At 42.8% G+C, this 23,753-nt stretch overlaps 1 protein-coding gene across 4 annotated transcripts in view; it reads left to right on the plus strand.

Annotated features, from left to right (window-relative positions):
• Window positions 1-18,091, plus strand: part of NCAM1 (neural cell adhesion molecule 1) — a 533,904-nt gene extending 515,813 nt beyond the window's left edge. For 3 of the 4 annotated variants that reach the window (XM_030220521.1, XM_030220525.1, XM_030220522.1), the window contains one exon: window positions 17,214-18,091. In XM_030220521.1, the coding sequence (XP_030076381.1) occupies window positions 17,214-17,334 (121 nt within the window). In that variant the 3' untranslated portion in view covers window positions 17,335-18,091. Of the gene's footprint in view, window positions 1-86; window positions 873-17,213 lie in introns of all 4 variants that reach the window. The other variant, XM_030220520.1, reaches the window with a different exon arrangement.
• Window positions 18,092-23,753: the final 5,662 nt, after the last annotated feature.

Here is a 23,753-nt window from a genome sequence, read left to right on the forward strand (position 1 = left end):
GTGCGTGGACTTGGCCTTTGCTTGTTTCCGTCCTGTATAAGCTTCATTGTCTGCTCTCTTTTCTGCCCCTTATCTCATTCTAACAGGCATCCAGCCGACACCACGGCTTCTGTTGAGGACATGCTGCCTTCTGTGACAACGGTCACTACAAATTCTGACACTATCACTGAAACCTTTGCCACTGCTCAGAGCAGCCCCACCAGTGAGACTACCACGCTCACCTCCAGCATAGCCCCTCCTGCGTCTACCATCCCTGAGTCAAACTCTGTGCAGCCCAGTCAGGCCACTCCAGCCAAGGCAGGGGCAGGTTCTGTTTCTTCACCACCACCTACATCAAGTCCCAAGGTTGCACCCCTTGTTGACCTCAGTGACACCCCAACTACTGCTCCTGTCACTAATAATCCATCTTCAAGTGTCATGGCTAGCCAAGGGGGTGTCCTTAGTCCCAGTTCTGCTACCAACCAAGCTGATATGGCTAAGGCCCCTGTCAATAAGTCTGCTGGAGCCCCTGCACATTCCACAAGTCCTCCTGCTTCTTCAGAGCTGAAACAGGTCAAACAGGAAGCATCAAGTGTCAAAAGCCCTGAAAAGGAAGTCGCACAGCCCAGCATAGTAAAGAGCCCAACAGAGGCAGCCAAGAACTCAACCAGCCTGAAGAATGAGTCTGCTTCAGCCAACTCTACAAACCCCTCCCAGAATGAGGACTTTCAAATGGATGGAGGGACCTTCAAGACCCCAGACATTGACCTTGCAAAGGATGTTTTTGCAGCTCTTGGCACTGCTGCTCCTGCCACTGTGGGTAGCGGGCAAACTCCTGCACTTGCTTCTTCCACTGCAGAAACCTCTGTATCGCCTGTTCCAGCGAAGACCGAGTATGGCCTCTCTTAATGTTCCGTTGGTTGTGCTGTGTGTTCATGTGCATTGGTGCTGTGCTGTGTTTTGTTTTTATTGTGGTGGTGTCTTCACTAACCTCTCATTTTCTTCTAAAGTGTTACCAGGAAAATATACCCCGTTGTACTGAGTCAGCAAAATATAAGCAGAAAATAGAATTAACCCTTACAGATACCCATGCATGTATCAAGCATATTTCATGCAACGTACCAGCTGTCTGTAAGGGTCTCTGTAAGGCATGGTTACTTCTTATAATTTCTATAATGCTACTAGATATATGCAGCACTGTATAGAAACATAGAAGAGACAATAAACACCACCAGATCACAAAATTATAGCAGGGCTCCTAACTGGTTATTGCCCGCTATCTGGGTGATCCCTGAATTTTCAGTGGCACATCTGAAAATCTGGGGAGACTTCCTCAACACTATCATCCTACTGCTGAGGCAATCCATGGGCAGAATCAGTTAGAAATTATATAACTGGATAAGAAAGTGGCTGAAGTTAGGACAGTAAAAAGGTTGTTCTGACTCTGGGGCCCTTTTACTAAAGAGCATTAAGCCCTTGGTGCACAGTTAGCACGCTCCAACAGGCTACCGCAAAACACATTTTGCTTGTTAGTACACAGTAACCCGCATATTAGCTGTTTAAAAAAAAATTGGGGGGGGGGGAAGGGGATGTGTCATGGGCAGAGTGAACATGGAAGCATTATCTAGTTAGTGCATTAGGATTACTGCACGCTAACTGGATAAGGCTAGGTTAGGCCTTTCTAAATAGGAGGCGATAAGTGCCCCATATTAATTTTTGGTCCAAAAAACAAACATGCAAACGATCCATCAGATCCAGCATGGACAGGAAAGGAGTAGATCACAGAATAAAAGATCAAACAGTCCAGTTTATTCACCACACAATACAATAAATATATAAATAATTAAAAGCCCCACATGGCCATGTTTCACCCTGTCAAGGGCTGCGTCAGAGGCTTGTTACGATACCCAAAGGTGTTCTCTCAAAATGTCACCTATGCTATGCAGCAGCAGTGTATGGTGAATTTGACATAGCCCTTGAGAGGGCGAAATATGGACATGTCAGACTTTTAATTGTTTATATATTTATTGTTTTATGTGGTGAATAAACTGGACTGTTTGATCTTTTATTGTCCAATCTACTCCTTTGTCATCCGCATTAATTTTTTTCAGGTACCGCAAACTAATGCAAACACTAGTGCCCAACCTGCAAAAAAAAAAAAAAAGAAAAAGCCTTGAAAATATGCCGTGGTAAATCAGGGCTTAGCGCATGGGGAAGTCCTACATTAGAACGCACTACACACAGATTTTACTGCACTTTAGTAAAATGGCCCTTTTATCAGCTTCGCTATCCAGACTACTGTTCCCTCTAAGCTGAGTGGGAGTCCTCCAACTGCATTGCTGCCAGTAGGGGGTGCTGCTTCAACATGTTGTTTTCCGTCACATGGATCAGGCAGGTTCCGTGGAGTAGCTTGCCTGTCCCTCACTATTGAAAATGTGATAGAGAAACAGTACCCCCCACTGACAGGACTGTAGGTGAAGGACTGTTAAACAGCTTAGAAGGAACAGTGATCCAGACACTGGTCTGAGTATCAACTGGTACCTGAATAACTTCTGGCAGTTCTGCAAGTCCCAGACATTCAATGATGGTGCTTGGATTTGGCCTGGCATTGAATATCCCAAGTCATTTTCTGACTGTGGGAGGGAGCCAGCTGCCTCCAGCGGTCAGCGCTGAGCCCAAATATTCAGTGCTGGGCTGTTCCGGTGACCGGGATTGAATATCCAGTTTATTTTTGGCCAGTTCAAACTTAACCACCAAGCTGATATTCAGCTTTGGCTGGTTAAGTCTTAATTGGCCAAAGATAGCCCTGGTATTCATACGGCAGCCAGTTATATCACGCAATATAACCGACTAGCCGCACTGCAAATTTTCAGCAGGTCATGGCTGGCCATCTCCCACTGAAAATTCACGGATAGTGGGTTATGTGGCACTTAACTGGCCAGGTGCTGATCTTGGCTGGTTAAATACTTTTGAATATTGGGAGGATTGTCTGCCATGGGCAGAGTATTGTCTTGTAGGTATTTATTGTGTAAACACCAGAAAAATGTCCCTAGTAGTCTTGCACCCTTCCTCCTGCCTGCTTTGGAATTTCTTCTCTATTTTCGTGCCTTTTCAGTGTTGATAATTCCTCAGCTGTACTAATATTGGTATTTGTTTCAATTAGAAAAGATAGCCAGTAATTAGTATCTGCATTGCAAAAATACCACTTTTTTTTGTACCTTAGAGAGCCCCTAAATAGTTGGAAAATAGACACTTGTTTTTACATGTTATAAACACATATCAACAGAGGCCCTAATCACAAGGGTCAGCATTCTGTCTTGATTAGCCCGTGTACAAAAATGGGAATCAAGTCTGTTCATAATGCAGCTTCCTCAGTACTTGAAAATAATGGACTGTGTATTGTTTTGTTGAAGTCAAAAGTGTTTCAGTATCAGAAAGCATACCTGATACCCCCAAAATCGGGTAGTAAATCAGGATTTTTGTGATGTGAACCAGGATTTTGAGGGGCCAAGAATTAGTTTGGAAGTGTTAGCAGTTATATCCAAGCTCTGTATGGCCAGTATGGAGGAGATAAGTTGGCTTTTTGATAAAGCAGCTGTTATGCAGCTTCTCTCTTTAATTGCTCCCATTGGTATATCCCTTGCATTTACAGTACCATGCATGCCTTTTTCCTTAGTTCTTCGTGACCTACTTTTGTTGAATCTCATCATTGTGCTTAGTCCCTTCATTTTACTCTGTTCAAGTAGCATCTAACTATGGGGAATTCACAGATTACACTCTCTTTGGGTGTAATTGGGAACATGGCACTTAGTATAGATTACAGTAAAACGTGACACAGACACGCTTTAGTATTGGACAGTATTGTGTTTGGAAAGTAATTGCTTTCTCTTTATCTATAGACCCAAATTCATAATGCCCAAATAATAATAGAACTTACTCTACACCCAAGGGTATTATAAAAGTAAAGAACTATATTTATTTACATAGCAGCAAGAACAAAGTGGAAAGGCAAGAGTAATGACAAACCTGGTCTTATCATGGAAATAACTCAGAACAAATGCATATTAACCCTAAACGGCTTCTTAGTTTAGCAACTTATCCAGACCCAAATAGCACTTCTCAGAAATGCAATACAACCATACAACCTGAATGTAGATGGTGCAGATGTCCAGCAAGTGGATGGAGGCTCCCCAGATGGATCAGGAAGGCAGAGCAGGAGCTGCACTTCAGATCAGATAGAAAGCACTTATTTACTTTCTCTTAGTTTTCAGCCCTCTTTATGGAAAAAACATAGGCTTCAGCTAGTGTAGTGACCTAAGTTTTGACCTTGTTGATGTCCTGGATGTTTATCCTCTCATTTTTGTCTGTCCCAGACATCTGGACTCGGGGAATTCCATTATTGTCCCACTTTGCGGCATGCTAAACAATACCTGGACCATGAGGTCATGCTTCCAGTAAACAATGTGCATTTCTTGGGTGAAAATGAGCCTCAATGTCTGGAATAACAAATTTGTTGATTCCCATTGTGGTGATGTAATGTAGTTGTTGTTCTTCTCGTCCACCGGCAACCTTGGTAATGTTCTGCAGTGTTCTTGCTGACTGCTTGCAAGTCCAAGGCCTATGAAGCAACAGGCCTTAGCAGTGAAAGATGAAGTTAGCCAGTCTGTATTTTAATGTCAAGTTGGTAATGCTGGATAGTGCTTTGTAGAGCCACATAAGTACATAAGTATTGCCATCCTGGGAAAGACCAAAGGTCCATCAAGCCCAGCATCCTGTTTCCAACAGTGGCCAATCCAGGTCACAAATACACGGCAAGATCCCAAAAATGTACAAAACATTTTATACTGCTTATCCCAGAAATAGTGGATTTTCCCCAAGTCCATTTAATAATGGTCTATGGACTTTTCCTTTAGGAAGCCGTCCAAACCTTTTTAAAACTGCGCTAAGCTAACCGCCGCTACCACATTCTCTGACAACGAATTCCAGAGCCCAACTACACGTTGAGTGAAGAAAAAGTTTCTTGATTTGTTTTAAATTTACTACATTGTAACTTCATCGCATGCCCCCTAATTTATGTAAGGCTTTTGCTCCTACAGAACCATCAAGCATGACTTCTCCACATACTTTCTCATCCAGCTCTGGCCAGAGACACACACACCTTCCAGTATTCCCCCCATACTCATGTGCTTGACCTCACATATGTAGCTGTAGAATAACTAACTCTGTGCAGTTGAGTAATTAATGCTATCAGTCCTGCCTTTTTAATTCAGCTAAAGTTTTTTGTTTGTTTTTGAGCTACATAATTTACTCACAAGACAATAGTGGAGTTGCCTGAAAAGTAAGGAGAGAAATGTTATCACCTACCCAGCACTTAGTTTGTGACAGTGTATCTAATTTGCAGTGTCATCATTTAAATTTCACACCCAGTGGATTTGGAAACTGGTTTTAAACTGCAAAACGAATTGGAAAATCAGATCCTCAATGCATTGTGAATAGGTTAAATGAGGGTGACTTGATTTGCCTTGAAATGTTTTCAAAGCCATGAAACTTTCTGCTAATATTTGCTGCAACTGGATAGAAAGGATGATAAATCAAGCCCTATCTGTGTTAACCATGAGACACACAAAACTCTCTGCTAAATCATCTGGAGAGACCACCTACTCTCATCTGTTGTTGGCATCTTGTCTTTTACATCAGAAACTGCAGAATAATTGGGAAGTTAAAAATGAGCTTTTAGTTCATCTTTCTTGTCCCCTTTCCCCCAGCCCAATGCAAAATAATGAAACGACTGAAGAAAATGTAGAGAATACCAAGAAAGGTTGATCAGAAAAAGCTTCCATGACCTTGTGAAGGTTGCACAGAGGAAAAAGGTGGAGATGAGACTGTTTAAGCTTAGGAATTGCTTTATTGTGAAGTGCTCTAAGGGGTCTTGCAGTGCTGTATCACCGATAGGGTTAACAGTTGGCTCTAAATGTACTGAGTGGGTCTGAAACAGCCCTGGGTTTATACCACTGTATAAAGGGATCTTGTAATTCTGATTTCCCAATTGCAGTCCTTAAGAAAAGCAAGTGATTGAACACACAGGGGTAAACCCAGGACTGGTTTAGTCCTGTCAAGCAAATCTGAAGCCAGTTGGCATAGGGACCAATCACATAGCCCCTCTTTGTGAGACAGCTAGGAAGATACCATGCACAGGGAGCCCAAGGGGAAAATAAAACACACTTCAAGATAATGAGTTTATCTTCTTGGGCAGACTGGATAGACTGTACAAGTCTTTTTCTGCTGTCATCTACTAAGACCAGGTTCTCTGCTATGTTTCTGAACTGTATGCTGACTTTAGCATGGGCATTTGGTATTGACAACACCAAAGTGAGGATAACTGCAGACAGGGTTTGAAAGTAAAGTTTTGTCTCATTGCAGATGACACCAGCTAGACATGTCTGAGTACTTAAGACAGTGAAACAAGTAATCTAAGAAATCCTGATGAGAGGTGAATTTTTTGGCAGCTAAGTTTCATTATTATAAAATGCAGAGCTGTGCATTTAGGGTGCAGAAATCTGATGGAGTAATACATTATAGCTGAGATACAGAGCAGGAAGGAAACCCTTGGATGACTACATAACATTTCATTTTTATTTGTTTGCATTTATCCCATGCTTTTTCATTAGTAGCTCAAGGTGAGTTACATTCAGTTATAATAGGTATTTTCCTGTCCCCAAAGGACTTAAAATGTAAGGGCCTGATTTACTAGCATTCATTAGGAATTGCTGCTAATGTGCTCACAGCCATATTCTGTTAATGGCGCCTAAAGTTGTGCACACTAATTTGTCTGCATGGCCAAATTGTGTGCACAACGTATTTGAGCAACAAACCAGTCAGCGCAGATAATTGGCAATTTAAAACCAATTATCATAAATAATTGGCAATAATTAGAATTTACGTGCATATCCGATTCTGTAACGGAATGCGGCTAAATCCTATCACGCATAACAATTTGATGGCGTTTAGGGGCGTTCCCAGATTTTATGCGCATTGATACAGAATCACGTGCCAGTATTTAAGCCTGCTTACAGCAGCCCAAATTGTAGCCGCCTACAGTTCGGTGCAGCTTAGTGCTAAGCGCGTTTCATTTTAGACGCTACTTATAGAATTTGGCCTTCAGTAAACAATGGCAGTTATTGCAGACATTCTGTTCATGATTTGGACGTGCACATACTGGCATTTACATGCACATCTCAAAATAACATGTAGAAAACACAATTTTAGAAAGCCAAAATTTACATGTTGAAATCACAAATATGTGCATATGGCGAGGGGGCGTGCGCTGGGTGTGTTAAAGAAGGGGCCAAAAAAATATGTATGTATTCCCCATTTCAGAAGAGGAATGTAAGTCCATGCTCCCCGAGATCAACTTTGGATTTACAGCTGCCCCCGGGCACATTAGTGTTTTGAAAACGTGCTTGTTTTAGTTAGCGCTATACTGGAGGAATTAGGGCGGGTCACCCCCTTAATTGTGCTGAATGACTGCAGGCTCTGGACCTAATTGGGAGAATGTAGACGTGTAGGTTTCTAAATTTGCAGATATAACATAGATGTTTCAGCAAATACATGTCTGTGTTCTGACATATCAACACATGTGTAAGTGCTGCCACTTCCACAAAGGTGCCTAGACTAAGAGTGCATATACAGAGCTGGTTCAGGTGTTTTAAAATCACATCTCTAAGCATTGTGGAACATATTTTTATTGTCAATAGCAGGATTCAGATCTCGAAATATGCAGATGTGGGAGCTTACAGTTAGCTCTTCCCTGTGGACTTAAGTCACTTTGTGGAAATCATTTTAGTGTGACTGCTTGATGACTTTCTGCTCCTGTCTGTCTGCCCAGTTATGTGGCTACAATCTTAATTTCTTTCCATATTTATGGGAAGAATATCTATTTTTCAGGATCTGCCAGGTACTTGTGACCCAGACTGCCCTTCTGAGACAGGATGCTGAGCTCAATGGGCCTGTCTGACTCATCATGTTTTTTTTTTCTTATGACAATTTTAAAAGCAGGTCACGGGGGTGGGGGGAAAGGGTTATCTCTGTCGTCAAGCAAATGAGATTAGCTACTCCAGTGGGTAACATCATTCAGTGGCACTGAGACAGACCTGGCTCTGTCAGAGTGCTCAGAAAGTCAAAAGTCTTTCCCAGCATCTACAAGACTTTCTATGCAGCAGCTGCTCCTTGGTCTCCTTCAGTCTTATTTTGTCTGTGCTAGTGAATGGACACAGATCATGTTCTCTGCCTTCATTTCTAAGTGGACAGCTATGTATTAATGCCTATTTTAGGGAGCTCTGGTCAATTTCTTTTCTTTCTCGCACTCTAATTGAAAAAAAAATTCTCTCTCCTTTGTTTGTCTCCGGTCTTCCACTACTGAGTTCAGTCTTGCAGCTGCTGTCTTCACCGTATGCAGTGGATTAGACCTGAGGCTTCAAAAAATGGCCATGTGGCCTTCTGTTGCTGCCTAGGTGCACATCAAGACTTTTCTAGCTGCACACACTGCAGTAGGATGATGCCCAGGGCCTATAAATGGAGGCCCTGAGATTGCAGTCAGCAGAGATACTCTTCTCCCACAGCACACAGGAGTATGGAGAATGGCTTTGTGAGGGGGATCGTTTAGACTTGAGTGTATCAGAGCACCATGCAGAAGGAGGAGTCACTCTGCCTCTTGTAGCAAGGCCTCCTCTCAAGGTCTGTGCTTCAAGATCTAACCCAACCAGCAACCTAGATACAGGGCCTTGGTGTGGAAATCCTGCTTTACCCAGTGATAGCATAGTTAACGAACACTGGTTAATATCATCTCCCTCTACCCTGAATATATGAAAGACATCATTAGCTTCAAGGAGAGCCTCCACAAGGAAGTCCTATGGAGCCGCTAAAATGAAGTACTTCTTTTTGCTTTAACACCTTATTAGTAAAGGTGCATCTAAACAATGTAGCAGCTTACCATCCCAGCAGAAGGAAAGCTAGTCTGACTGCACCCTCTTACCTTGGGGACCTGAATAATGATGCTCTTATTGGTAGTCACATCAGGGTAATGAACGAGTGAACTTTAGTCTCTAATGTTACACCTTCCTTACTTGTAGTTCTTTCCCAATAGGATAGCACTCCAGATGTACTCAAAATTCCTGCTTTTCGTATTAACCATTCCTTTGTGCTGGCTATGTTCTCAAAACCACATGCTCACAAGAGAGAACAAGCACTACAAACTGGATTTACTTGAAAGAACACAATCACATAGCAAGTCCTATCAGAACACAGTCATTAGATTACTGTGTCATGCCTGCATACCGATCAAATAACTTCTCTGTTGAAGCAGCATCATTGGTTACCCATAGAACAACAGATTATTCTACAAAATAGCAATATTAACCTTCAAGGCTTTCAGGACAAGTATTCCAAGCTATCTGTCTAAATGTACAATCCCTTATTCGCCTACTAGGGTCCTTTGATTCTTAGGATCACTCTCTCACCCTTCCGGGCCCTAAGCTTTCGTACCTTGTGTCTACTAGTCATAGCACTTTCTATTTCTTCTCACCCCTTATCTAAAAAAGCTTCCCCTTCCTCTTCATAGTAATCTAGGGACCAATATTCAGACCATAGGAGGGAGCCCGGCTAACTCCCGTGGTCGGCAGTCAGGCCGGATATTCAGTGTTGGTCACCGGAAACGGCCCAGCATTGAATATTCCGTTTATTTCTGGCCGGTTTGAACTTAACTGGCTAAATTAATACTTGAAGATAACTGGTTAAGTTTAAACCGGCCAAAGATATTCCAGCAGATTTGGCCGCTTACAATAGCCGGCTATATGGTGAATATCCGGAGATAACAGCTATATCGCATGATATAGCCATAACCGGGAATATTCAGTGGTGGATATTCAGCAATTTCCCGCTGAATATAGCCGGTTAAGTGCCATTTAACTGACCATGTGCCATTCCTTTATTATTATTATTTATTATTTGTTACATTGGTATCCTACATTTTCCCACCTCTTTGCAGGCTCAATGTGGCTTACATATTACCGTTAACGGCGTTAGCCGATTCTGGTCTGAACAAATACATGGCATGAATGAATGGATACAGTGATATTGTGGTGGAATGAAGTACATGCATGGTAGGTAGAATTGAGGGGATCTTAGAGAGGAGGCGGGGAGGAAGGGTCAGGTAATGTTCATAATGATCTTTGGTTACGTGGAGGGGCATAATCGAACGCGAACGCCCATCTCCATGGGCGTCTATCTCCGAGAATGGGTATGTGAAGGGGCGGGACAGACCGTATTTTCGAAAAAAATGGGCGTACATCTTTTTTTTCGATAATACAGTTTGTGCAGGGCAAATGCATCGGATTTGTGTGGATTTGAGCTGGGCGGTTTTGTTTTTCAGCGATAATGGAAACCGAAGGCGCCCAGCTCAAAAACGAGGCATTTGGTCGTGGGAGGGGCCAGGATTCGTAGTGCACAGGTCCCCCTCACATGCCAAGACACCAACCGGGCACCCTATGGGGCGCTTGTAACAAGTAAAAAAAAAAAAAGTTAAATACCTCCCAAGTCCATAGCTCCCTTCCCTTGGGTGCTGAGCCCCCCAAATCCCCCCCCCCCAAAACCCACTGCCCACAATTCTACGCCATTACCATAGCACTTATGGCTGAAGGGGGGCACCTAGATGTGGGTACAGTGGGTTTTGGGGGTGGTTTGGAGCGCTCCCATTTACCACCACAAGTGTAACAGGTAGGGGGGGATGGGCCTGGGTCCACCTGGGTGAAGTCTACTGCACCCACTAACAACTGCTCCAGGGACCTGCATACTGCTCTGATGGAGCTGGGTATGGCATTTGAGGCTGGCATACAGGCTAGAAAAAAAAGTTGTTAAAGTTGTTTTTTTTTTTTTGGTGGGAGGGGGTTAGTGACCACTGGAGAAGTCAGGGGTGGTGATCCCCGATTCCCTCCGGTGGTCATCTGGTCATTTAGGGCACTTTTTTGGGACTTGTTCGTGAAAAAAAAGGGTCCAAAAAAAGTGACCCAAATTCGCGGTAAAAACGCCTTTCTTTTTTTTATTATCGGTCGAGGGCGCCCATCTCTCCACGGCCGAAAACACGCCCCAGTCCCGCCTCCGACACGCCCCCGTCAACTTTGTTCATTCCCGCGATGGAGTGCAGTTGAAGACGCCCAAAATCGGCTTTCGATTATACTGATTTGGGCGCCTTTGCAAGATGGGCACCCATCTCCCGATTTGGGTCGAAATATGGGCGCCCATCACTTTCGAAAATAAGGCCAATTGTGTCGCAAGTGTCCAGGTATATTATGTTGGATCGGTGGGTATGTTCTTCTGAACAGTCTTTAGTGCTTTCCGGAAGTTTAGATAGTCGAGCGTAGTTTTTACTGCTTTTCGCAGTGCGTTACATAGTTGTGCACTTAAGTAGGAGAAGTTGGATGCATAGGTGGATTTGTATTTGAGACCTTTATTGTTTGGGTATTGGAGGTTTAGGTATGATCGTGTAGATTTTGTGGTGTTTCTGGTTGGCAGGTCGATGAGGTCTGTCATGTATGCCGGTGCTTCGCCGTAAATTATTTTATGAACAGTCGTGCAGATTTTGAAAGTGATACGTTCTTTGATTGGTAGGCAATGCAGTTTTTCTTGGAGTGGTTTGGCACTGTCAAAGGGCGTTTTCCCAAATATTAGCCTGGCTGCTGTGTTTTGGGCGGTCTGAAGTTTCTTTATGATTTGATCTTTGCTTCCCGCATAGATTCCATTACAGTAGTCTGCGTGGCTTAGAACCATTGACTGTATCAGGTTGCGGAATATTTCCCTCGGAAAGAATGGTTTCACATGTTTGAGTTTCCACATTGAGAAAAACATTTTCTTTATAGTGGATTTCGCTTGGGTCTCTAGTGATAGGTTACGGTTGATTGTTAGTCTGAAAATTTTCAGGCTGTCTGAGGTAGGGAGGGTGTATCCTGGGGTGTTGATGTTTATGGGTTTGTATGTATTGTATTGGGATGATATGATGAGACAGTGTGTTTTTTCTGTATTGAGTTTAAGTTGGAATGCATTTGCCCATGAGTTCATGTTGTTTAAGCTGAGCTTGATTTTGTTGATTTCTGCCAGATCATTTTTGTAGGGGATGTATAATGTAACGTCATCAGTGTAGATAAGTGGGTTAAGTCCTTGGGTGGATAAGGTCTTGGCTCATCATGAGATTGAAAAGGATCGGTGATAATGGTGAACCTTGCGGCCAGGGGTGTATCTGCGTGGAGCCACAGTGGCCTGGGCCCCCGCAGATTTTGCCCTGGACCCCCCTACCACCGACCCTCTCCACCTCCCCCTCCCGCCCGCCACCAACCCGTCGCCGATCTTTGCTGGCGGGGGACACCAAGCCCCCGCCAGCCGAAGTCCTCTCTTCCGTGCAGGATGCAAGTTGCAACGTTGTACGTGCAGGACGTCAGACTCAGAATTTGGAACTCAGTCTGACGTCCTGCGCGTTGTACGTGCAGGACGTCAGACTCAGAAGAACAGGAAGCATTGCAACTTGCAGCCTACATGGAAGAGAGGACCTCGGCTGGCGGGGGGTTGGGGTCCCCCGCCAGCAAAGGTAAGTGACAGCAGCGGAAGAGGGTTGGCGGCGGCGGGAGGGGTGGAGAGTGTCATTGGTGGCGAGGGGGGGGTCTGGAAATGGCGGGGGGGGGATCGGTGGCGCCGGGGGGGGGGCTAAAATGTGCCCCCTCCCTCTGGCTCTGGCCCCCCTACCGCCAGAGTCCAGATACGCCCCTGCTTGCGGCACTCCGCAGCCTGGTTTCCACGGTGACGATATGCTTGTTTTTTATTTCACTTTCTATGTTCTTGTGGTTAGAAAACCCTTGATCCAGTTGAGAGTGTCACCACTAATTCCGAAGTAATCTAGGATTCTTAGCAGTATGTTATGGTTAACCATGTCGAACGCACTTGACATGTCAAATTGGAGGAGGGGAATGCTCTTGCCTAATACTATTTCCTGCTTGAATTTGGTTAGGAGAGTGAGTAGTACTCTTTTGGTGCTGTGTAGGGGACAAAATCCTGATTGTGACTCATGTAGTATACCGAATTTGTTTATGTAGTCATTGAGTTGTTTGGTCACCAGTCCTTCCATTAGTTTGACTACTAATAGGATAGATGCTACAGGGCGGTAGTTGGTAATGTCGTTTGTTTTTTTCTTGGTGTCTTTTGGAATTGGGGTGAGCAGGATGTTGCCTTTCTCTTTAGGGTAGCTACCCTGTTGAAGCATGAAGTTTAAATGGGATGTGAGATCTGTTATGAAGCGGCGAGGGGCAGATTGTATTAGGTAACTGGGGCAGGTGTCCAGTTGACAGTGGCTGTTGGAGTGACTGTGTCGGTGCTGAGGAGAGCAAAGTTTGACCATATTCAGTTAGCAGGGTATTCACCAGGGGTTGGGCCTAGACCATTTATGAAGTTTTCTATGACCGTGTTGTTCTGGGGTAGTGTTTTGCGTAGGTTTACGATTTTTTTCATTCAAATATTTAGCAAGGTTGTCAGCAGATGGGATGTCGGTGTTGGGTGAGGTGACTGGCGTTATGTCTAGTAGTTTGTTCACGAGGTTGTATAGTTTCTTCGTATTTTTGTAGTCCGGCCCAATTTTAGTTTTGTAGTATGACCTTTTGGTGTTATTGTGTATTTGTATTTCCTTTGTAGTTGTTTCCATGCCTTGAGTGTGTATTTGTCTTTTTTTTTCCATGCGCGTTCCAGTTTCTTAGATTGTGTTTTTAGTTTTTTCAGTTCTTCATTGAACCATGGTATTGAGTTTTGTCTACGTGAAGTTCTTGTTTGTAAGGGTACTATTTCGTCTAGTATTTGCCTGCATCTTTTGTCCCATTCTGAGAGGTAATATATGGTTTCCGTTGGTACTGTCCAATCGTTGTTGTATATCTGTTGTCAGAAGGTAACCGGGTCTATTTGGCCTCTCGTGGTGTGAGTTGTGAGTTCTCATGTGTGGAGAGAGCCCCTTTTCCGCCATATTAGGGATAGGTTTAGTTTGTAATGGTCGGTCCATGGTGTTTCTGTCCATCTAGTTTGTGTTATGGTTAGGTTCTGATCAGTGGACAGTCTGAGATGAGGTCTAGTGTATGACCCTTCGCGTGGGTTGTTTGCATGTGTGGCCATGTAAGATCACATAGATAAAGGAAGTCCTTGCATTCTCATGCGTTGGTAGAGTTTGGGTCATCAAGGTGAAGGTTAATGTGCCCTAGTACTAGTGTATTGGAGTTGGATATACATATATTTGAGATGGTCCATGAAGTCCGTCTGACTTTCGTTCCAGTTACATGGTGGTCTGTAGAATAGGACGCAATTTATGTGGTCAATCAGGATTTTATGGCGAATTCTGATTGAGGCTATTTCGATGTGGGTTGTTATAGATTCCGCTGTGGTTTCAATCGTGAGATGAGATCTGTATATAGGCGCTATGCCCCCCTCTTTTTTCTAGTCCAGTGGGTGATTTTATATCCTGGGGGACAGAGGTTTAAGATGATAGGGTCCTTCTGATCATGGATCCAGGTTTCAGTGACGAAAAGTAGATCGTTTCTCTGACGTGATCCAGTCTGTTATTATTGTTGTCTTGTTTACTACGGATTCCTGGCTGGTTAAATGGTTTTGAATATCGGGGGGGTGGGGGGTTAGTTTTTAAGAGCTTTAAAGCTGAACTAAAGACCTGGCTTTTTAGATAGGCCTTTGGAGATGCAGATTAACAGTGGTTGCCGGGTAGAGTTTCTTACTCCTGATTTGTGTTGTTTCCCTTTCTTTCTTTCTCCTTGTGCGACTGTAGTACTTTACTATTTTAAATGGAGTTCCTTTCTCTCTGAAATTTATGTAGTAGATTGTATACCGCTCTGCTCTGCTTGGTCAGTTAGAACTGTTTAGCAAGTGCCAATAATCTATAAACTATATTTTGACCCAAGGAAAATCAGAATAGTGGTGTCCAAACATACCTTATATAATTAGCTGGCAGACTGCATTTCACTTTGCTACTCACTAACAGGAATACATCTAGGGCTACCATACGTCCGGATTTACCCAAACATGTCCTCTTTTTGAGGACATGTCCGGACGGATTTGGCCAGCCTGCCCATTTGTCCAGATTTCTGGACAGATGGGCTGGCTGGCAGGCGCGGGACTCCTCTCCCCTACTCTGCTATCCCTGGTGGTCTAGAGGTACCTCTTCGTCTTCGGGGCAGGAAAGAGCCCCCTCTTTCCTGCCCGGAGCGCTGCTGCTAGCTGCCCTGCATACTGTGAGTCCGGCTCTTGGCGTTTCAAAATGGCCGCCGAGAGTTGAAGCAGCCTCGCGAGACTTCAACTCTTGGTGGCCATTTTGAAACGCCGAGAGCCGGACTCACAGGATGCAGGGCAGCTGGCAGCAGCGTTCCGGTCAGGAAAGAGGGGGCTCTTTCCTGCCCCGAAGAGGTACCTCTAGACCACCAGGGATAGTAGAGTAAGAGGGGGGGAAGGAAGGTGATGGGGGAGGAGGGGGTGACCGGGGGAGGGGAATATGCATGAAAGGGGCGGGGCAGGGGATGTGAAAGGGGCGGGGCAAGTGCCCTATTTTTATGAGGACAAAAAATGGTAACCCTAAATACATCTCAAAGACTCTAGTGAAAGCACATCATATTAGAACTATAGCATTTTGAATTGTCCACCATCGCTTGGTATTGATTGAGGAAATCTGAAAACAGTAGTCTGATTCTCAATTCATACTTCACCTTACACTACTACCTGGAAGGTTTCTCTGGTAAAAAGAGTTCCTTTTGCTAGGTAGTGTTACAAGGATTCTTAAACTATTAACTAAATTTCCCCTTTTGTTTCTTTCACTGTGTTGCCGCTAGAACACAGGACGGAAAAGGGTAGTCCACGTTTTGGAATTGATATCATCCAACTTATCAATGGAGAAAGTGGAGTTGCTTACCTGTAACAGGATAAATCAGACACATCCATTTGCCTCAAAGGAGAGTTGCGTCTAGAGCTTTGTTATGGGCACAGGCAATTGAAGAGCAGCTGCTGCAGGGGAACTCCCTCTCATGCTTGGAAAGACTTGCTTTTCTGAGCTCTGAGGAAGCGGGGGGGGGGGGGGTCTGTATTGATGCTGCCGGATGACATCATCCACTGGCATGACTGTTTCATCCAGCTGTTCATGAAGACCCCCCCACCACCACCTTTTACCCATATTATCAGCTCTGAGAATAACCCCCCCCCCCCCCCCCCCGAATGCAGCCAGGGGTGTGCTTAGGTTGTATTTTCAATTTTACATGCATTATTCATCACTGAAAAAGGAACTGCAGAACACTTTAAATTATGTGCAAAGTCCATAGGTTAACAGTACCTGTGAACTTTTCTCAATCAATACAGATTGAAAATCACCCCCTCAGTGTACAGAGGACATTAGGAAGGTGAAAAACAATTGTAAGAGACCATCTAGCTCTCTGTGTGCCATCTCAAGACCTTAATGGAGGGCCATTGTAAACAGGGCAGAGGCTTGACTCCGAGCATACATGGGGCCAGATTCCATATATGGTGCCTAAAAAATCCACGTGAAACTCAGTTTCACCTAAGTGCATTCTATAAGATTTACGCGTAGTATATAGAATACGCGTAGTCGATATCACACCCAAATCTGCGCACGCCGATTTACAACAATGAAAACCTGGCATAAATCCCAGCGCGTAGACTTAGGCAGAAGACACCGTATTCTATAACTGCATATGTACATTTTGGAATGCCCATAAGCACGCCCTTTTGAACCAAGCGCATTTATTTTGAACGTCACCATTTAGGGCACAATTCATTATAGAATGCGCTTACCGAGTTGTGCGTGTAACTTGCAATTATTGTCAATTAGTGCTCATTATTGCTTTTTAAGTGCTGTTAAAAGCATTGATTGGCTTTGTTGAGCCTTACACATGTAGTTTTAGAGTGCACCTGGATTTCAGTACACAAATCTAGGTGCCATAGGTAGAAGCTCCACCATGATGACTAGAAGTTTGCTCAGTATATGTGACATTGTGCCTTAAATTAAGTATCACCCTGATCTTCCCCTTTTTCTCCTCCTTTCCTATTCTACTTTTTGAAGTTAGATTGGACTGAACGCTTAAAAAAATTACAGATCTTCATGAGGCACTAACCTGAATTATTGCTACTTGTTTCCCCGTCCACAGGAAGACGCCTGTAGAAGACAAGTCCAAGTCAGAGGAGACGAAAGCTGAGACAGCTCCAGCAGAGATCAAGACAGTGCCCAATGAGGCCACACAAACAAACGTGAACGAGAGCAAAGCATGAGCCATGTGATGGACAGACGAGCAAACGAGCAAAACCGTGAAAGAACATCCTCGCCCAACCAGCATTTACAACAGCCGAAAACACATGCACATCTCATTCCTACGGTGTCTTTCACGCTGTTTTTTTAATTATTTTATTTGTATTATTTTTTTAATTATTATTTAGGTTTCTAGAAAGGACTTTAATGTCTTGTGCACTTGCTTTTCAAGAACAAAAAATGTTTGAAATTTTAAAACCTAGAGCCAATACGCATATTCTGGCCACTGTAGAATAAATGTTTAAAAAACCCAAATTGACCCTATATTGCTTACTGAGAGCAAATGCCCCTCCCCCCCACACACACATCCACCCCTAGAACATAAGGATAAAAGAGTGGCAGGTTTTAAAAGTCTGCTTAGTGGATTGATCTTTCCCGTTAACATTCAGGTTTTTCTAAAAACCCATTACATTACTGTTTATTTATTACTATTTTTTTTTAATTCTGGCCTCATTGCTAACTAATAATCTTGGGTAACTATGTGGTTTTACAGTTGCAAAACATCTGTATCCTTCTGGGTTTCCACGTTCTAGCCTGCTTTAATTTTGTTAGAACATTTTGCCAAATTTCAGCTTCTTGATGCATTTGATTTTGCAGTATTCAGATTCAACTTTAATTTTCAGTGTTGAAAGCAAGTTTTATTTTTTGTTGTGTTTAGGTTATCCTTATGTGTTAAAGTAAACTGCCCTTATAGACACAGTATATATATTTGTGTGTATGTGTGTGTGTGTGTGTGTATAATATATATATATATATATATATATATATGAGGTTTTTTTTAATTATTATTTTAGCATGTTTGCTTCACAATGGGAGAATATGAGAAAACAAAGAAATACTTGTTTATGTCTTAACGTTTACCCTTTAACAGCTATATTTTATTTTTATTTTGCCATTGGGTCTTGTGTGTATACACATTCATAGAAACACATTAATCTCAGATTTTTTTTTATTCTGGCTATCCATTCAGCCACCAATAAGAGGTCGTTGTACCTGTTCACAGGCTCTTTGCCTGCTCTGATAACCCTTTACTGAACAAGTGCAGAACGTACCCAAGACAAGGACGTTGTATACGAGCTATCACAATACACATGGATCCTTTGTCACATGTGGTTTTGAAAGCTTACTTATTGAGTATTCTTGCAGCTGTCCAGTGAAAGGTATTTCACCAGGCCAACATGGATACTACTGGCTCACCTGTTCTTTAAATGGTAGTTTGTCGCTTTTTTTCATTCCAACATTTGGCACTTGAAAAAGGACTACAGTCAGTGAGAGAGCCAGTGTGGAAGCTTTTGTTTATTAAGCCATCCTTTTGAAAGTGGAATTAATTTTGTAGTCACCTAGATTTCTAACAAAGGCTATTCTTCATCAGTTTTAAGGAAGTTTGCAACCAGAGGACAATGTTTTTCCACTTTATGGAATAATGTGTTGTTTTTTTTTTTTAATCATTATTATTTATAGAGAAACAATCTCTAATTTGGAAACAAGGGAAAAATTGAATGTAAAAAGTTCATAGAGCGGGAGGAGAGAACGGATCAGCTCTTTGAATTAAATTATTCTTTCTTGCTTTCTCTTTATTTTAATTATTTTTTCCTCATTCCACCTTAGATATGCAAGCTTGTGCACTGTGGGGTGCGTGTGAATATTCTAGCGTGAAATGTGTTTCTTTGTCATAGTATGAAAATAAACCTTCAGAAACAGTTTCTGGTTTTGAAAAGTATAGTGGATAGTTTGTGGGGGGTGTGGGGGGGAAATGCTTCAGGAAATACATTTTTAAAAAGGAGGGGGGGGGGGGGGAGAGATGAAAAATAAAATTACCCATTACAAGGAATGGAAGCCTGTTAATAAAATCTTTTTTTTTTTTTTTTTGCACATGCATTCCTTTCCTGAGGTACTGAAAGAAACAGGAGATGAGCAAGGAAAGCTACAGACCTATTACATGGAATCTCCTGTTCATAGAATTTCTGTAAATACATTTAACACAGTCCTAGCAGTGAGGTTACTAGATAAAACGCAGGCTGTGTGGAGAAAAAATAAGAATAATGATTTTACATTGACCGATTGTTAAGGATTTTTACTTTTGTTTTCTCAGTTCCTAGGGATGGAAGTGGAGAATATATACACCATGTAAAATAAATGGCAGGCATCTGAGGGGTGTGGATCATCCTTGTCTTAAAACAGGATATGCTCACCTGCATGGAGCCCCTAAAATAAGATTTAAATTCTGCTGCTGTGTTGCTTGTCGTACAGCTTTCTTTTGACAAGGTTTGGTCCAGCTTGGAGTAACAGTATGTATTAGAGCATAGACCCCAGAAAGATTATATGACCCCCCACGCCCTGAGACACAGGTGTACACACACTCATATGTACACAGCACAGGAATGCTTTAAGACAAAAAGCAGTGGAGTTATTATACTTAAAAAGTCATGGCTTCATTTTTTCAGAACGTTGTGGTTGCTCCATAGAATTGCCAGTGGAGGGTAAATGCATTCACGGTATCCACTTTGGTTACTGACCACTGCTCACAATGGCAGCCTGTGTTGCCTTAATAGACTTAGGCTGGAAGAGAGAGGGTGTGACTAGAGAGAGAAGATGGAAATTAATCACACCATGGTAAAACGATTGATTTCAGCCACAACACTGGCACATAGTCTTTAAGAGCTACAGTCCAGGAGAAGCAGAACTCCCCATCCTGGTACAAACCTGTGAAATCATTGATCTGAGATGCCTAATATTAAAGGGTCTGGTTTCCAATTTTCTTAATGTTATAGCAGCACCCTAAGTGGAACACAGTTAACAGTCAGGGACATGAGGCACAGAAGAGGATGGAGACCTGAGGCCTGGTAGCTATTTTTGTGTGAGAGTGGTGCTTATTTTAAAAAAGGGACTTTTGAGTACAAGCATCCAGAGTTGCCTTCCTTTACCATAGGAAGAGTTGTCTTTCTGTTGGCAGTAAAATGAAACGTAGCCTGAAGCAGGAAATCTTGCTGCTTTGGCATGATGAGTGCTTCAGAAGAACTAAGGAGCTCTATGATAGCAGGTACCACTAGAACGCACTGGATGAACAGATGTGTTCCAGCCATTACAGAAACACAGACTCACTGTACATCTGCCAAAAATGGTCCCTCAAACATACTGAATGTGGCATATATCAGCAGATAACAGGGTTTCCCCCCCCCCCCCCCCCCCCCAGAACCATGGGTCTACTAACAGGCCAGATTTTGTTGCATAAGAGGCATTCAGTTATCCCCATGCAGATTAATGCTCCTGGTAATTTCCAGTGGGCAGTGATCACAGGTTAAACTGTTTTCAAAGCAGTTGTGGTCTGGAGAACAGATGCTTTAGGTTCTTCCAAAACTGAATGAAGTAGTGTGGTTACTGTTTTAGTCCATTTAGAGGGAGGAACTTATGGTCAGCAAACAACTTTTAAGTGGGACCTTTTCATTGGGCTAAGTATATTAGTGGCAGTTGAGTGCACTGATTTGCTGAAGGGACTTTAACTGGTGCATTAGGTTATCAGCTGCAGCTTGTTTGTCTATCTTTATTTCTACCTAGCAGAAAAGTGGTTAACTCTTCATTGCACTGATCTATAAAAAGGGGGGTCAGTTCTCTCGATCGCATCCCTAGCTTATCCAGTCTCCATGGGGGGTAATAGTGGAAAGGGGTTTCATTCTCAGCTGACATTCATGTTCACTTATGGTTGGCTGTAGCAGTAATGTTTTCCATTGTACGTCAAAGATGGGTTAGTCTCCCATCTTTGCTTGCTTTTTGTTCTTCATAGTCTGCACTGAATTTGCTGAGGGATCAGTCTTCTGGGCAGAGGATCCGAAAAGGTGGTATAGACGTGTCTTAAAATGTGTATTTGGATAGATACAAAGGCTACTTTCAATGCAGTCTGTAGAGCCACACTGTAATAAGGTTTAACTGTCTTCATGGTTGGATGCTTAAAACACACACACAAAATAATCAGTTCAGTCATCTTGCAATAAGGGATTGTTCCATTTTGTTTCTGTCCCTGTACTGTGAGTTGTGCATGGAAGTGTTCTGCTGTGAGAGAGGTGGCTTTGGTTTACACTGTTGATGTGGAGCTGTTCAAAGACTATAGATGGAATGAGGAGGAGAGTGTTACAGGTGTCCAATGAGATCTGTCTCCCCAGCAGTCTCTGCTTTTGTGGAGGGGGGAGGGGAAGGCCTTCTCTCTCTTGCTACAGAATTTTTACTGAATAAAAAAAAAAAGCATTGATCCTGTCACCCTTTGCATTCTCACTGATGTAAATACTGAGGACTAACTGAGAATTTTGACTTTGCATTCTGTCAGAATACTTGTGTTCAATAAAAGTTACAAAAACAATACAAAACCAAAAGTCCCTGTGCAATCCAATTTAGGTCCTTTACCTTAGTTTGCTTTATTTTTAACATTTTTTTTGGTTAGTAAAGAAGCAAAAATTTCATATCAGAAATGTTAGATATCAGAATAGCAAAAGCAAAACAACATGCATCAGACATAGTAACAGTGTGGTTTATACCTGCGAGTCACCCCACTTTTTGTATGCTTGTTTGCATAGCGGAGGGTACCAATGAATAGATTTTGTGGGCCAAATGATCCTTATCTACCAACATTTCTGTTTCTAAACACAAATATATATATATACAAATATAAACAAAGAAAAATGAAATAAACTTTACCTTTCATGTTTAGTAAACAGAGAATTTGGTCATGTTTTTGGGAGGGGGGCAGGGTCCTTAACCCAAGATCTGAGATCTAGCATATTATCTGAGTAGAACTACATTTGGAGGGCAGGGGACTCCCAACACCTGGATGGGGATGCCAAACACAATATAAATTACCCCTCCTGAAACGGCATATTTTTGTGGTGGGAGGTCATCCCCGACTCCCTCCAGTGGTCATCTGGTCATTTAGGGCACTTTTTGGGGCCCTATTCGTGGAAAAACAGGGTCCAGGAAAAGTGCCCTAAATTCTCGCTAAAAACGCATATTTTTTTTCCATTATCGGCGAAAGGCGCCTATCTCTGATCGGCCGATAACCACGCCCCAGTTCCGCCTTTGACACGCCCCCATCAACTTTGTCCGCATCCGCGACGGAGTGCAGTTGAAAACGTCCAAATTCGGCTTTCAATTATACCGCTTTATTCGTTTTTGTGAGATAAACGTCTATCTCCAGATTTGGGTCACAATATAGGCGTTTCTCTATTTCGATTATAAGCAGGAGAGTCAATGAACAAAGCCATCCAGGTGGGGGGAGTTCACTAAGGTTTGAATTAAATTACCCAAAATCCCATTTGAGCCAACCATCTCAAATGGAATTAATAGGAATTCAGCTAAACAGGACTTGAACAAAAGCTTTCTGCACCCAGTATGGAGGGAAAAATAGCTTATTATGCATGATGGAATAAACTTTTTTAAAAAGTAGATGCAAGCCTGGAACATGTTAAGGTTGTTGGAACTTCTGACTTCAAAAGTATTTGTAATTTCCTTGGAATGTCTTAGTATAAGACAACCCCCATGACCCCTAGGCACTGCCAATGAATTCAGACCATTGTAGGACTTAGGAAACATTATCCTAATCAGTCCAGCATCTCAAGGAGTCTACATTTTGGTGTCTGAACCAATCAAATTAGCCAAAACAATCTCCTTCCAGATTTCTCAACTCAAATTGTCATGACTACAGATGCATCCAAGCTAGGCTGGGGAGCTCAAATAGAAGAGCTGTGCACCAAGACCTTCTGGTTGCTCAGGAATGATGCATCAGCTAATCATCTCAGCTAAAGGTCCAACGGATTGTGCCATAGGCTTTCAGAGATTAGTTCAACAAAATCATTCAGTTTAAAACAAGATGGTACATCATATATTGGAAGACTCTCAGAATACGGAGCTAAGCTACCTCACATGAGATGACCTTAAGAGCCAAGTATCTCATAGCAAAAGACATCCTAGTGGACAAGGCGAGTCAAGTCCTGCAACCACATGAATGGTCCCTGGACAGAGGGGAAGGAAAAAAAACTGGACAGGAAGGTTCATCAGTACTGTTGAAGGATAGGGACACATGGAGGCATATTTTCAAAGCACTTAGACTTGCAAAGTAGAGGTTACTATATAAACTTTGTAAGTCTAAGTGCTTTGAAAATACATCTCTAACTTCTTAGCTCTAAGATGGAACTTTGTAAGTTTAAGTGCTTTGAAAATGAGCCCCATGGTCAACTAGCTTCAGATGCTTTCTCCCTGGAAATATAACTCGAAAATAACGGGGAACTATGGTACTCGATTCTTTATTGGCGGAGATAGATTTAGTTGCCTCTCCTGCAGAAGTTCTATCAGACAGTCCGGTTAGGGAATTCTCTGGCTTTGAGTACACAATGAACGT

The sequence above is a fragment of the Microcaecilia unicolor genome, chromosome 12, assembly GCF_901765095.1.
Source record: "Microcaecilia unicolor chromosome 12, aMicUni1.1, whole genome shotgun sequence".
NCBI lineage: Eukaryota > Metazoa > Chordata > Amphibia > Gymnophiona > Siphonopidae > Microcaecilia > Microcaecilia unicolor.